Source organism: Paralichthys olivaceus, chromosome 21, assembly GCF_024713975.1.
Source record: "Paralichthys olivaceus isolate ysfri-2021 chromosome 21, ASM2471397v2, whole genome shotgun sequence".
Lineage (NCBI taxonomy): Eukaryota > Metazoa > Chordata > Actinopteri > Pleuronectiformes > Paralichthyidae > Paralichthys > Paralichthys olivaceus.
The window spans coordinates 11,828,490-11,843,463 of NC_091113.1; the positions used below are offsets into that span (position 1 = coordinate 11,828,490).

Sequence of the window (14,974 nt, forward strand, 5' to 3'; positions counted from 1 at the left end):
ATACAATATATTACTTTGATCACTATGGGTCTCAATTAAAACAGATCTAGTTTGAGGATGTCGTGTAGCAGCATGGGATCATGGGAGTTGTCTTCATCACTGTTGAAATTAAAAACCTGGCGCAAATCATGTTCCAGGATGAGGTGATGTGGTGTGGCTTAATCTACAAGCAGAGAATTTGAATGCATTATTATTTGGAACATATTCTTTTTTTACAGTGTACTTCTGGTACTTTCACTTTGTCCAAGCCGATGATCTGCAGCACTCCAGCTCCTGCGGTTAAAACAGATCTGAACAGGAGTTAGTGCAGTTTCCTGTGATGCTGAGACCGTGTCCAGCAGCAGGGGGAGGATGAGGGGGAGGAGGAGGAGGAGGAGGAGGAGGCCGTTGGAACATCTGGGCATCAAGCTGGGGGCTGCACCGCCTCCTCTGATTGGCTGAGCAGCGCGACGTGTACCTCAGTCAGCTGCAGGTGGATCACATGTGACGGTGACCTGCGGGAGTGTGCGGCTCGGCCACGCGCTTCTGCTCTCCCTCTGCCTGCATGGAGTGTGTGCGGTGACGCTCTCAACACTCAGAAGGAGGAAAGTTAGTGCAACTTTCAAGGTAAGACTTTTCTTTTGACCACACATTCAGCCATGGTGGTCGATTCACGTCCTTTGTTTCTATTCCACTGCAGCCTGTTTATCTATATACTGTATATATCTATATCTATATCTATATCTATATCTATATATAACCGTTGTGGGGATAAAACGTGGGTTAGGGAGATAAAGAGTGAGGAGGAAAAACTCTTGAATGGATGATGTGGGAGTTTTTTTCATCGTGTGCACTCATTTGTGTAAAAGAACTTTACATTTAAATATCAGCATCCTTAAAACATATAGATTTAAGTAGGGGTGGATGATATGCAAACATTGAACTGAGATAAAAATGTTGATATGAGACGATATCAATATTTAAAAACCTTTTTTCTCTCAATTTACAAAAACAGACAAGGTCCTAAAAGTCTTAATGAAATGACTAATGTAAAATAAATATTGAAGTGAAGCTTTAGGTTACATGGCATCATCAAGATCTGAGACCTTTGTGTTCTTAAAGGTGCCCGTGTTTCCACACATTGTGTTTTGAAGTCCATTCTGTTCTGCAGACGTAGATGTAAGAACAACAAAAAGAAGAGAGAGAAGAAAAAGGAGGCGTGCCTTTCCTGTAAGTTTGAAGAGAGATTTTTGTTGTTTTTAACTCATCTTTAACGAAAGAGAATGAAAACCACCTAATGAATCTGAAGTAGATGACTCATGTGTTATTCCTCCTCATTGTACTCACACAATGTGTTATCAACTCATCGATATGATGGGACTTTTGTGATAATGATAACATTTATATTTATGGATATTGTTTTATTGCCAATTCCCTGTGAATCCAGAGCTGTGGCACATTTAGACATGTAATAAACTTTTACGTCAGGATGTTTATTTAGTCCTGTAATGGCTCCAGTTTCAAGTCAAACCATTTACTGGTTCAAGTGAAGTTCAAGAGCAGCAGAGGTGAATTTGACCGACTGCTGCTGCTGCTGCTCAGCCTGCATGGCTGCTCCGTGTTTTTGTGACCTTGACATGGACATTATCTCAGGACTGAGGGGATAAGAGAGGCGTAGATTAACAGGCCAACATCATGGAGTTTTCACACTGCAAGAGGCCGATTAGATACAACAGGATGCATGGCTCTATGAGTTGGAGAGAGGCCTATAGAGTAATTGGGGGGTTACAGGCCAACTGAGGTTAAACTCTGTGCAAAGACTTCATCTTTTAAATTTAAACACATTTAGAGCCGTTTCTCCATTTTCTTCCAGGCCTGTTGAAGCTGTGAGATCTGCCAGAGAGAGAGAGAAAGACAGAGAGAGCGAGGTGAAGGAGGCAGCAGGATGAAGTCCAAAGGGAAGGCTGTGAAAAGATCCAGCAGGACCTGGTCTGACCCGGAGCCAGAACTAGAGCCGGACACAGAACCAGAACCCGGCTCCAGCGAGCAGGAGGGCTCAGAGGCATCGGTGCGGATCAACGGCTCCTGGAGGGGGTCGCTGAGGAGTGGGGGCAGGAACCGCCAGGGAGGAGCTGGCAAAGGGCGGCGGAGGAGGCAGCACTCCTCCAGCACCAAAGAACGCAGCCTCCGCCGCCTGGAGAGCAACGAGCGGGAGCGCCAGCGCATGCACAAACTCAACAACGCCTTCCAAGCGCTGCAAGAGGCCATCCCCCACGTCAAGACCGACAAGAAGCTGTCCAAGATCGAGACACTGACCCTGGCAAAGAATTACATCAAAGCTCTCACCACCATCGTCGTGGACATGTCAGGGGCCTGCCTGCCCACTGGTGGGGTCCCATCAGAGGCCAGCACCGCTAAGCTGCTCCAGTGCTACCAGCAGCATTTGGAGGAGGACGGGGAGGATGATCTCACCCAGTACCTCACCCACATGCACAGCTTCAGCCAACGCAGCTAACAGTTACTGAGAGTGGGTGGGAGGCCAGGTGGGGCAAGCAAGAGGGCAACGCTGCTCTGAGATCTGCTCAGAAAAAATGTGTTCTAAAGGAAGAGGAGCTGTTCCACATCATAGACATGCCACAGCAAACTCACAACAGGAAGTGATCTGTCTAGAAGTTGCAAAACATGGAAACTCTTGAGGACCATTCACCTGGCAGACACAAAGGCTGACCAGATGGACCATACAGACTCATTTCTTATTGTGCTCAGAAAGGAAGGGCTAACCTTTCACCATTCTGTCTTTTTTTAAATTACTCACTCTCTATGGTTTGAGCTGAGGCAGGGACCTGTTCTCTTTTTGTGTTATCTTGTGATCTTCTTGTGTTTTCTGTTGAGAAAGCTGCTGAGTGTAGCCTCAGGTCATAACTGTCACGTCCAGGCAGAAGAGAAATGCAAGCAGCAGCTCCTAAATATTGAAATACTGAAGCGAGAAGAAAAAAAAAGCTGTTTGTTCATTTGCTCACGATGACGACCTACCACAAATTTGAGAACTCGATGTACTCGTCTTGCGGGTTGTAGCGTCGCTTTGAGGCAGAGATGATGTTTTCAGTGTATATTTGACTTTCTGTGTGTTGAGGCAGGACTTTGTGGTGAAAAAAGAGCAGGAGAGGAGAAGATATTTGACAAGTTCAATAAACACATTTATTTATTGACAAGAACTGTTATTTTGACCATGCACAACACCCGAGAAATGTAGCCCACATGTCGCTCACTGGAGTAACGGATATTCTCAGATAATACAATATTAACATTCAGCTGCATGATATTTAGACATCCACTTACTACTTGAGTGAACATAGGAAGCGATTCATCAGTGTGTGGTTTATGAATATTTCTTTATGGAAAACTATTTAAATGAAACACTATACCAGCTTTAGATAGTACCATTGCAACACCCACTTCACTCACTGTATATCACTAATATCTTACATATTTATAAAAAAAATATAGTGTTTTCTGATGATTGTTTCTGTCACTGCTCAGTCATTTGACTACAAAAGCAGACGACATGAAAGTGGAAACCCCTGAGAAAGAGGAAGGTTCAGTTTGAGCAAATCAACCACAAGACTTATACAAGTAATCTACGTGTTTTCCCTTATTTACAACGCCTAACATTGCACTTACTCCATGACAGCAACAAAGTAGTCACATCATTTTTTTTGTTGTTTTAGAAAATAACATTTAAATCATTGTCAAAAGTAGTATGGCACTCTTACTTCCGCCAAACCCCATCGGTCCCCCTTAATATGCCTGAAGATCTCTTGTCTTATGTTACAGAAAATAAAAAAAATAAAAGTCATGGATCTGTCCCATTAATCGAATCTGCTCCAAAACATCTTCCTTGGCCCATATCCCACTCTTTCACCGGGCTAACGGACAAGTCAGCTGTACAAGCCAATCAGCAACCACCACAGGTAAATTAAGCCACTGCAGATCTTATTACAGCTGCTACATGCAGGCTCCTAGAAGTTCTTCAACTCTACTGAGAACAATAGGTAAAACTTTCAAGTAGAAAGTCAAAATAGTTAATAGTTATTAGACTCTTTCTTATAGTATGTGTCTCTTACTATTAAAAGAGATTCATAAACTGCTTTTACTGGTTGCTCAGGTTGTCTTACTGAGCTATGGTGGTTTCTTCTGGCCAAACAAGCAGGATTGTGACATGCAGTTACCCTAAATGTAGACTATACAAAGTCCCTTCAGAAACCTGTGGGGACACACACACACACACAGTGGAATGAAGTTCCAGCAGCCTGAATCGCACATCGTCCCCCCTTCTATTTCACAGTAATCAGACTCGGTTTTACATTGTGTTACTAACCTGTTGCCTGCAGACTATGATGAAGCACGTTTCTTTTTTACTTTGTACACAACACCAGCCCTTGAGCTATTAGTTCAATACCAACTGTAATTAATGCACACTAATGTTTCCGTATACATTTCTATATGACCTTCTAAAACATATTTTTAAAAGCCTCGCCCTTCCACACACACAAACATCTCATCCTGATGAATAAATAAGAATATAAACGTGTTAAGACCATTGAGTTCAGCGTCAGAGACAAAACACAAGCAGTGGTCAAACAAATTACACAGAAATGTACATAGGACATGAACGCTTTATACAATGAACATCCAGGACTGAAGGACGTCTGCAGTTATCAGAGGGCACTCAGAAATTTTAACTTTCTGCTTCACTGACTCATGTGACTTGAAGACTGAAGGCTGTTCTCTGGGGGTTGAACTGTCACTGGTGCTACTTCAGAATTAAATAGTGGGTTTGAACAAAAATTTACTACACAGAAGATATGGTTTAGGATTTCTACGTACAGTCTGTGTGCACCTCAGAGTTTATGTCTGCATTTCACATCCAACAGCATTGCCGTTGACCTCCACGCTGCTGACCAGGAGAGGGCTCTGAGGGGCAGGGGAGGGCACGCCTGTTAGAGAGGGAAGACAGATACGTGGCTGCTCCAGGGTGTTCCCTCTCACTGTGATGTGATCCCATCCACCCTAAAAGACGGACAGGAGAGAGGGCGAAAACAATCTGTCTTTTAACACTTTTAACACATTTTAAGTCATGTCCTTACCACAGTGAAACACACGATAACCATTTTATTGTTTTTATTTAATAAATGTGGTAGGTAAAGAATATCTGATTGCAAATTGAAGTTAAAAATGTAATTCAGAGAGTGGCCACACAGACAGAGCCTTGATGAATCTCACAGAGTTTATTTTCCCTTATGACTTACCCCAATGCCGTAGTCCCACGACTGTCCTTTAGGGTCCATGGGTTGTACCCCGAGTCGATGGCACACTGTCCCACAGCTCAGACTGTGGCTGCCCTGCACCTTGTCTGCTATGATCCACACCTTCACCCACACAACAAACCAATTATTTAAAGAAATACCTTTTTATACATTACAAATTATTCTGTTAATCAATAACTAAAGCTACATAGGTTTCACATGTTGCCAGCTTCAAATAGTAGAAGGGTAACTGTAAAATTCTAACTTCAAAAACCAGAAAACGGATCATCCTTACTCTGCCCACAACAAGTTCATGTTTACATGTTCACACCACTGACAATAGGAGATCCTGTTCAGACTTCAAATCTATCCTGTGCTTAAAATCCATCCATACGACATGCATTATTATTTGCATATAGAGTGGGGAAGAGAGATGCAATCACAAGTGGAATAAAGACCCACCTGGTCCAGGGGCCCTACAGAGACTTTGCGTACATTATTAGAGATGTGCTCCCAGGAGGAGCCCTGAGGGTAGCTGGGAGTCACACCCTGCCTGTACCACAAGTTACCTTCATGGAAAAGAACCACATCAAACATGATCAGTAACAGTCTAACAAGAAACACAATGTCTCTTAAAAACATGACTTTTTAAAATGTATGGATTTCAGGTGAAACTCACCATTTTCATCCACAGCGTGGACTGATGTCCTTCCAACAGAGACCTGCTTCAGCTTCTGTTTGGCTGGGGAGGGGATGTGGAACCAACAGTCTCCTGCAGAGGGAGACACAACACACACAAATGAAAGCCACATCTGTTTTATTTCCCCCAAAATCTCAACGTTATTGATTCTGTGTTGACAAGACCATGAATGAGATCTTTCCTCTTCCAGGCAGAATAAAAAACAGTTCATCCCACTGACCTGCAGGACTCTGAGTAGACACTGATCCTCTATAGAAAGCAGAACCGTCCTTTGCAATGGCCCAAACTTGGCTGACAGCACCAATGGTAATGGACTTGAAAGGCTGGTCGGTTCCCACGTGGAGCCATGAGGATCCCTGAGAGATCAAGAAGAAGAATAACTGCTCAAACACTTATTATAAATTATTTCTGTTGCTGCTACGCTGTAGTAAAACTTTATCGTCCATATTTAACGACTTATCAACATGAATTAGACATGAAAAAAGTCCCTTATCAAAGTTCTTTATGACCCAAGTGCATCAAGATAAAGATCTCTTGCACTGTACAAATGATGGGCACTGTGATAATCTGCAATGTTGTATGGTGTGGTCGTGGTGAGCAAATCAAAATGGCAGCGGAAGTTTACTAATTTATCAATGTGACTCACAGCAGGCGTCAGTGCAGTGACTCCCAGCCGGCAAAGCACGTCTCCCTTGTTGCTGATGGCCCAGAGAGGCACCACGTCCACGCTGCTCTGAGTGGCACACGGCAGAATGGTCACGTCACTCAGTGGGATGGGTGGGATTTCTTGCCAGGGTCCTGTAGTGGTCAATTTACACTTCCTGTGTAGGAGGAAAACATCCATTTTATATCAATCAAATATTCAATACTATTTAATGATCTATAGCAAAAACATCTTTGATTAACACGTTACATTCTCAATAGTAATATTGACAAGATATATATTATCGCAAAATATATTTAACAACACTGACTTAATGGACACTTGTGAACAAACACAACCACACACACAACAAATGTCAAGGGCACTGGCCACACTCGTCCCACTAATATTCCAGTGTTGCTGTTTTCTGTACCTGCTCCATCGCCTGCGACGGACAAAGTCCTTCATGGTTTTGTAGCCATGATATGACCTGCAGAGAGAGAGACGAGGAGGAGGAGGAGGAGGAGGAAGGACAAATTGAAGAACAACAGAGTTGAGGTTGGGTCATGAATATGAGGGCAGCATGATTGAGACCTACGCTGGAAAATCAGCTGCATATTGCCAGCCTTCTCTGTCTGCCCCTCCAGAGACACTGTAGTCGATGGCCCAGTCAGAAACCTGAAAACAAACGATGAGAAACGTGAGACAAAGTGAAGACATCAGCTTTTATGACTACACACCATGTCCATGATAATTCAAGACCAAATACGTGTGGGGATCAGATTAACACAGGGGATTTCCCTGAGTTTTTGTTTGTGTGTGCATGTCTCTGGCTTGGAGACAAATTTGGGAATAAAATGCTGTTAATCTGGGACGTTTGTTCCTAAATAATTTTTGGGTGATATAGTTATGGTAAGGTGGCTATGACAATGTGTATGTGTGTATAGATGTACTTTACCCATGTCCACTGCGGAGAGGGAGGCTTAGTGTTTGTTTTTGTGCACTCATGTAGTCCTGATGCATCACTCCACATGTAGCGGTCTGTAGGTAAACCTCTGAAACAAAGCATACACACTTGACTAACTGTGCACTTAAGCTGCAGAAGAAAAGTTAGAATTTGTTTGACATAACATGAGGTAATAGTAGAGGTTTAAATATGTATGTCTGAATCTCAGAGGTATCTGGAGCGAGTCGTCTACCTGTTGGTGTAGCCCGTGACTGGGTTCCACCTCTGGTTCTCGTAGATGTAGACACTCTTGACATCAGTCTGTGTGTAAATGTTATCTGTGCTGCTGGCCAGTCCCTGGAAGAAGCCCCCTCCGTAGCCACCGCTGTGAACCCAAGCAGTGTGGTCATAGCCAATCCCCCACACTATCCCAATAGTGTTACACTCCACCATGCGCAGGTGACCTCCGACCTGCCGCCAGAACCTGGACAGAGTAAACGAGTGGTTGTGGTTGAGACAGGAAACTTCTTATCTATCAAAACTTGTTGTTATATTCTCTCTCTGGCTTATTCTTACATCTGGTCGCAGGGTGTGGGGTAAGGGATGGCCTCCAGAGCAGGAGAGGGCTCACTGACAAAGATGTCTCCTTTACAGGTGATGGACCAGATGGCGTGTTTGGAGGGAGGACCCTGGATTCTCCTCGAGTCGCAGGATGACACACTCAGCAATGCCAGCTGAACTCGGGGGAGGGAGGTAGAGGTAGACGGAGGGGAAAGAAAAAAAGGAAAATGTAGAATCACATGAGAACCAATAATTTACCATCTATAATTCATCTTTTTTACTTTGATCACCAAGAGTAGTAAAATCTATGACATTATACTGATCTGTATTCAATAATGTAATACTGTTACTTCAGTGGATGAGTGATGATTTAGATGAAACAATTTCGTTCTAAAATCTTTCATGCGTCAGACATGCTTTGTAGTAGTTAGACAAACCCAGTCGCGCATTTCCAGCTCTGTGGATGCTGCCAATCTGATCGGCCACCTCTGTTTGGTCCGCTCAGGAGTGTAGATGGCAAAAGTGTGTTTGGAGTCATTTAGCACAGGAACCAGGATGGTGATCTCGTTAATGAAGGCATGCAGGTACTGAAGAGAGGGACGGCAAAGAGGGAGGAAATGAAAAAATCAGAGAGAAAGTAACAGAAAATAAATAGAGGAAGAGAGACATAAGAGGGAATGTTTGAAAGAGAGGAAGAGCGCACTTGTTCATTGAATGACTCATTCTGTTTTCAGAGCAAGTCTATTGTGTTATGTTTAAGCATTGTGACAAAAAAAACATTTTCTATCTGGAAGGCACATAAGACTGTCAAGTGTTCTGTACGCACAGACACACGCACACACCTTCTTCTCCTCATAGAAGTTGTAATAGATGAAGATGATTCCGTCCTTGTTTCCCTCTGGTCCTGAGAACTGCTCTAAGGCAAAATGGATATCTATCCACTTGTGTGGCTTCCAGTCTCTCCACCACTGCATGGTTCCCTTCTTCACCCACACAGACTGTAAAGGCGGGTGAATGTTAAGACAAATTAATGGATAAATTGAATGTGACAGAAATAAGGAAAAAAGGAGACGTTCCTGCAGTTGGGCAGGAACACGTGCACCTGTACCTGTTCTATGGCTTGTTCATAATGTCTGAAATTGTCCATCTCTCTCTTGGTCCTCTCACTTAGTTGCTCAAAGATTTGTCTCTTCCAGGTAGCCGTCTGAGCTGGAGTTACAGACAGACTCATGGACTGGATTGACTGAACCAAAGCTGGAGGAAGAACAGCAGTAAAAGAAATCAATAACAAACAAACATAAAGGAAACTAAATCTTAACTTATAACTATCATAACTCTAATGGCACCAAAGTTTTCCTACAGACATGAAATGGAAATGTGGACAACACTGCCTGCTGAGGTAGTACATCACACATGTTGCATCATTTCTATTGTTAAAAATGGTAAATAATCTGTTAAAGAGGGTCTATTATCAGGGAGAAAAAATTCAAAATGTACATCCCTATCAGCTATCTTACTAAACTCACCTGAAGAATTCATAGGGCAGTTAAACCAGTTGAGTTGGGAGTGACTGTCCACAGAGCAGCCTCCTCCACTGATCCACGCCCACAGGGGGTGCTCATCTACTCCATAGGGGTCCTCAATGGCAAGGGTGTATGTAGCCACAGAGGACAAGCTGCAAGTGTCCGAGGATTCCAGCACTGCTCCAGTCTGGGCCTGCTGGACCTGCGTCTCCTCCAGGTCCACGTTACTCCACTGGGGGTCGAGAGGACCTCTAGACTGACTCGGGATAACAGCTGCTCCAGCACAGAGAGCTTTGAGCTCTCCTTCTCCAGAGATGTTCTCCTCTTCCAGAACTGCAGGAGCGGCAGATGCAACATCTCTTAAGGTCCTTGCGGGCTCTCGATCAGAGACGAGTTCAGAGATGAAGCTGTCACTGGTGACTTTGGGGATGCAGGGTTTGGGGGTGTCAGAGGGCTGGTCAGAGGTGTGGTCTGAAGAGGCATCAATTGACTCGGGGGGGTCAGATGTGACAAATCCAGTCGCTCCATCTGTAGATCCTTTCTCTGTGTCTGATTCCACATCACTCGCTACAGACTGAGCACGCACCTCACCACAGAAGTAACATCCAGCACTACGGGATGAATAAAGAGAGAAACTGAATTTATTTATTAGCATTTTCCCGAAAATACTTTAATGTTGCATGTATGTAGACTGATCTCCAACTAGTTGAACCTGTTTCCTTCATTTTTCAGTTAAAGCCTGTATTGAATTTGAATTATAGTAAAAGTCATTGTATTAAACTGAAAGCTTATTATTGTGTGTGTGTGTGTGTGTGTGTGTGTGTCTGAGGCTTCTCCACCTCTGCAAGCTGTTCGCACTGGCACTGGAGTGGGATCGATCTCCATCTCGGGGAACACTGATAACCTTCCAGGTTTTCCCACTCAGTTCACTGGAGGTCACACCCTGTCTGAAGTGCACTGCCCGGTCCTCACAACTGATACCCCACACCTACACACAACAGAAACAGGTTGTCATGAATGTGTCCAAATCCTATGACTTGACATCATAATGCTAAAGCACCCAGAAGGTAGAAGGTGCTGGATATGTTACTTCCAAACAGTAGTGCGCAGGATATGATAGAAAGTCACCTGGTCATTGAGTCCTACGTTGATCATGATCATTTCTCCAACCATGCTGATCCAGCCTGAGCCACATGGGTTGTGAGAGTTCACGCCACGTCTGAACCACACCTGAAGAAACAGGAGAATGAAGAGAAAAGTGCTCTTTAGCTAAAAAACAATAGTGTAATCGTATACCAGCCTGTTCCTCTTTACTAATGCAGTTTTTTTGTTTTGCATATGATATTGGAGAAATAAATCTACTCCAAATGGTAATGACACTGTATCTACTGAGCATTATTTCAGTCTTATTGACGACTCAGAGTGCTTTGCAGTTAAAGTCACACACACAGCATATCACCATCACATACACTGCCTGCTAACCATCGAGGGCTATATATATATATATATATAGATATATTTATATATAGTACTTAATTAGGATTATAATCAAAAGAGAATTTTCTTACTTTGTTGTCTTTGGTCAAAACCCAAACGACATTGACTCCCACAGCTACATGTGTGGCTCCTACATCAGGACTGGGAGAGTCCACCACCACCCAGGAGGAACCTGGTATTCAAAAGAACAACATCACCTTCCACAAAGAGGATGAACACACACATACATACACACAACACATCTTTCTCCCACCAACAAGCTTGTGTACCTTTGGGACAATCTCGGCCAATGCCTTCCCTGACAATGAGCTGCCCCTCCCACAGCACCGCCCACACCAGGTCCCCTGGGCCACAGCTGATCTGGACTACCTCCCCAGGGAGAGGCACCTCCTCCCACAAAGAGCCCTCAGGATTTTGATGATAGATTCCCTCTCTGAACCACACCTGCACGACGAGAAATGAGTAGTCAGATAATCAAGTATGATGGCAACATATATATATATATATATATATATATATAATTGACTGATGATTATTACACAGTAAATAAAAAATAAGGAAAAAAGCATTGCAGTGTGCATGAGAGGACAGTTTTCCAGACTGTAGCTGAATTTATTTATGCAAATTACAGGCTAACAAGATTTGAAGTAGGTTGCCATGGATATCCATGGCTAAGGTTGGTTGTGTGAGCTGTACCTTGCCCTGAAGGGACACGGCCCACAGTGACAGGCGGCCCCTGGGCTCCTCATTGATCTCCCAGCCTCCGCAGCTGATGTCGCTGAAGGGATCTGGTAGATTTGTCTGCTGCGAGGGGATCTATCAACAGACACAGGAAGAGAGAGGCAGGTGAACAAACCCACAGGCCTCACACACACAAACTCAAACACAGTACAACGCTTACCTTAGCCCATGTGTCCATGGCTTTGTATCGTCTGTAGCGGAGCCATCGCCTGCGACGGACACAGGAGTTCCACTTCTTGTCTTTGGTGTAGGCAGCGGGGAAGTCGATGGCGTAGGTCCAACCCTGCACATGCAAACACCTCAATCATTACAACAATGCAGGAATAAAAAGGGCAGAGGCTGATGCTGACGTAAGGACGCACAAACGAAAACATCATCACACACTCACCCCTTTGTCCATGGGCTCTCCCTCAAAGTTTTCATCCACGTACCAGTCGCCCTCCCACTCCCAGCTGCTAGAGGTAAGTCTGAAACTGTCCAGGGGTTGGTGTTGCAGACCCGTGACATCGCTCCACTGCCAGCGATCGCTTGGCAGCAAACGTTCCGAGAAGCCATCGACAGGATTCCATCGCTGACGGACAGATGGAGGTCATGATGAGCAAACAGAGGATCATAAGAAACAAAGAGAAAGTACAGTTTCCACATCAGTGTTTGAAAACGCGCATGACCTGACAGAACCTGATGGTACAAAACTGTTTGTCTTCACCAGAAACAATGAACCTAATTAGTATTTTCTGCATTTCCCCATTCCATGGTCAGTGGTGAATAGTAAACTGTAGCATTATATGGTTTTCCGATTAAAAACTGGTTCCACAAGCTTTTAACTTGCTTATTATGTCACACAGAGGCCAGGGTGTGAAAGAGTTTGACAATGTGTGACAGAGTTTGCAACAGAGGAAGTTGAACACTGTATGAGAATGTTGCACTTACTCTTTCAGTCAGTCAATCACACGTATAGTTCATTTTCATTTTGACTACAGATGCTTTGTGAAATGAGGGAATAAAAGATGCATTTGTGACTTGTATAGTTCTTTGTACGTTTCTCAGAACTCTCTCTAAATAATGACTGTGGATGAGACCCACTTGATTCTCGTATGTCTGCTCCTGGTAGCGGACAGGCAGGTCAGAAGCGTGGACGTTCAGGTAAATGTTGTTGTCGCAGGCGATGCCCCAGCAGCACTGTTGAGCTGCTGTCACCCGCTTGAACTCCAACTGGGCATCGTGGCAATGCTCCCACTGCTGGCCTGACGTGGACAGGCTGTAGACCCGCCCGTACACATCCACTGCCCACAGAAGAGAGATGGGCATGGCTGCACCTGACTGAAACATGGTGATGGAGAGAACAACATAAAACAACATGTTTGTCTGAATATGTTGAATTCAATGCTGATTAACGAAGGCTGTTTTAGTCCATATTAACTACCCTGTTACAAATCTGGTATATTTAGTTTAAAAGTTATTTTGGGGCAATATGGGCTTTAATGATAAGATTAAATGATAAGAGTTAAGTGTGAAAGGAGGAGAGAGAGAGAGAGTAGGCAAGATATACAGCAAAGGACCAGGTGGACCAGCTGCTGCAGGAGGACTAAAGCCTTACTCATGAGGCGCCTGTCAGCTGACCTGTTCGGCCCCCCGCTGTAATAATATAATAATGTAATAATTATCAACTTTGATTGCGATACTGTCCAAAAGTAACATTGAAGAATGTATTTATCATAAAATAGCAGCCAATAGTACTTGATTAAAGAGTACACTGTAATCAGGTCAAGTTATATGATCAAGAGAAGCAAGATGTCAAGCGTACGTGTGTAATGACTAAGAAGAACAGGTATAAAAAAGGTGGAGCTGCATTCAGTAGTCAGGATCATGTGTTGAGGTGGAACTTGCTCCACTTGTCATGTCTGAATTTAAACCCTTAAAGTCAAGGAACACTTCTCCACATCCTGGACTGTTGTGGTTTCACAATACTGTTGTGCAACAACACTAGGTCTCCATTTAACAACAACCACCACCAAAGCTAGTGATTATTCTTTATATTTCAACTACCTGTGTTCCAGATGTTGCGGCTGCAGATTCAGTCACATATATCGATTTGATGTATATTGAAAGTCTCGCCATAAAGACATCACATCATATCTTTACGTTCTTTTAATTCATATTGTCTAAAATGTACAAAACTAAACTTGCGTGTTTTTAGGGTCGTTACATTTGTTTTCAGTTTCGAGGACCACATTTTGATCGATGTGACGAATCTGCGCCTCACACCAACATTGAACATCTGGAACTTGTTGGCTGAAATGTAAACAAATGTCCCAATTTACACTGGAACACCAGCAGGGATGATGCTGCTGCTAAAGGCGTGTCCTCTGTCACCTAGCACACGACAACAACAACAATAATAAACAACAACAGGGCTCGAGAGTGTAGACGATGGTGAGCAAAATCTGTAAAACTGTTAGTGACATTCAAAACACTGTAGCTGCGTGTTAACACCATGCTAACGACAGGGCGCTACTAATGAGGCCAAATAGCTAATATACTGCGGTGGTGAATGGCAGAGAAGGACACTAGCTCCGGGCTACACATTAGCACATGAACAGTGGCTTGTTTCGGGTGCAGGCTTACAGGCTTAGCTCTCTACAAATAGCAAATGAACCAGAGTTCAGGCCGACGCACCGACCTGTCGCAGCTCCTCTCACAGACCGGGCGGCGGAGGCGGCCGCGGTTCACTCAGCGGGAGCGGATGAATGGAGCTCCTCTGGTTGTCACATAGCCAGTCCTCCTCCTTCCTCCTGCTGTTCACACACAGTCTATGATTCCTCCTCTTCTCCACACAGCGAAACAGGAAGTGCTCCTGTTCGCCCATTGGTTGTTTTCCCAGGCAGAAGGTGTTTGCGGGTGTGGCGTCCAGCAGAGGGCGCTGTCGGTTTATGCGTCAGAAAGTGAACTGCAGGAGGTGAGGACATAAAGTTTCAAGTCTTCTATATAATCTAATATGATATAATATAATCTAATATGATAAAATATAATATAATATGATATAATATAATCTAATATGATAAAATATAATATAATATA

General features: G+C 43.8%; 2 protein-coding genes across 5 annotated transcripts; one reads left to right on the plus strand and one right to left on the minus strand.

The window, feature by feature from the left end:
* The first annotated feature begins 348 nt into the window (after positions 1-348).
* bhlha15 (basic helix-loop-helix family, member a15) lies at positions 349-3,186 on the plus strand. Of its 3 annotated transcripts, none has more exons than XM_020083330.2 (3): positions 349-606; positions 1,102-1,209; positions 1,853-3,186. In XM_020083330.2, the coding sequence occupies exon 3, from the start codon at positions 1,925-1,927 to the stop codon at positions 2,492-2,494; it is 570 nt and encodes a 189-aa protein (XP_019938889.1). In that variant the 5' UTR covers positions 349-606; positions 1,102-1,209; positions 1,853-1,924; the 3' UTR covers positions 2,495-3,186. The 3 variants fall into 3 exon arrangements, with proteins under 3 accessions (XP_019938889.1, XP_019938890.1, XP_019938888.1); XM_020083331.2 differs by having other exon boundaries at positions 432-606; positions 1,151-1,209; XM_020083329.2 differs by lacking the exon at positions 1,102-1,209 and having other exon boundaries at positions 438-606.
* On the minus strand, positions 3,155-14,724 carry tecpr1a (tectonin beta-propeller repeat containing 1a). Of its 2 annotated transcripts, none has more exons than XM_020083328.2 (24): positions 14,573-14,724; positions 12,980-13,216; positions 12,285-12,467; positions 12,057-12,179; positions 11,852-11,971; positions 11,425-11,599; positions 11,227-11,327; positions 10,787-10,888; positions 10,498-10,646; positions 9,662-10,269; positions 9,244-9,389; positions 8,978-9,133; positions 8,573-8,722; positions 8,151-8,308; positions 7,828-8,058; positions 7,587-7,683; positions 7,227-7,306; positions 7,062-7,118; positions 6,632-6,806; positions 6,206-6,341; positions 5,965-6,057; positions 5,748-5,854; positions 5,289-5,408; positions 3,155-5,049 (listed from the first exon to the last, which is right to left on the minus strand). In XM_020083328.2, the coding sequence occupies exons 2-24, from the start codon at positions 13,202-13,204 to the stop codon at positions 4,888-4,890; spliced, it is 3,654 nt and encodes a 1,217-aa protein (XP_019938887.1). In that variant the 5' UTR covers positions 13,205-13,216; positions 14,573-14,724; the 3' UTR covers positions 3,155-4,887. The 2 variants fall into 2 exon arrangements, with proteins under 2 accessions (XP_019938887.1, XP_019938886.1); XM_020083327.2 differs by having other exon boundaries at positions 14,577-14,719.
* Between the last annotated feature and the right edge of the window lie 250 nt (positions 14,725-14,974).

Excerpts from the sequence above, each read along its gene's own strand:
- tecpr1a (XM_020083328.2), bottom strand. The coding sequence starts at position 13,204 with ATGCCCATCTCTCTTCTGTGGGCAGTGGATGTGTACGGGCGGGTCTAC. Across the intron at positions 10,270-10,497 it reads AGTGCGAACAGCTTGCAGAG|TGCTGGATGTTACTTCTGTG; the intron begins GTGGAGAAGCCT and ends TTCATCCCGTAG. Across the intron at positions 5,050-5,288 it reads CGTGGGACTACGGCATTGGG|GGTGGATGGGATCACATCAC; the intron begins GTAAGTCATAAG and ends TCCGTCTTTTAG.
- bhlha15 (XM_020083330.2), top strand. The coding sequence starts at position 1,925 with ATGAAGTCCAAAGGGAAGGCTGTGAAAAGATCCAGCAGGACCTGGTCT.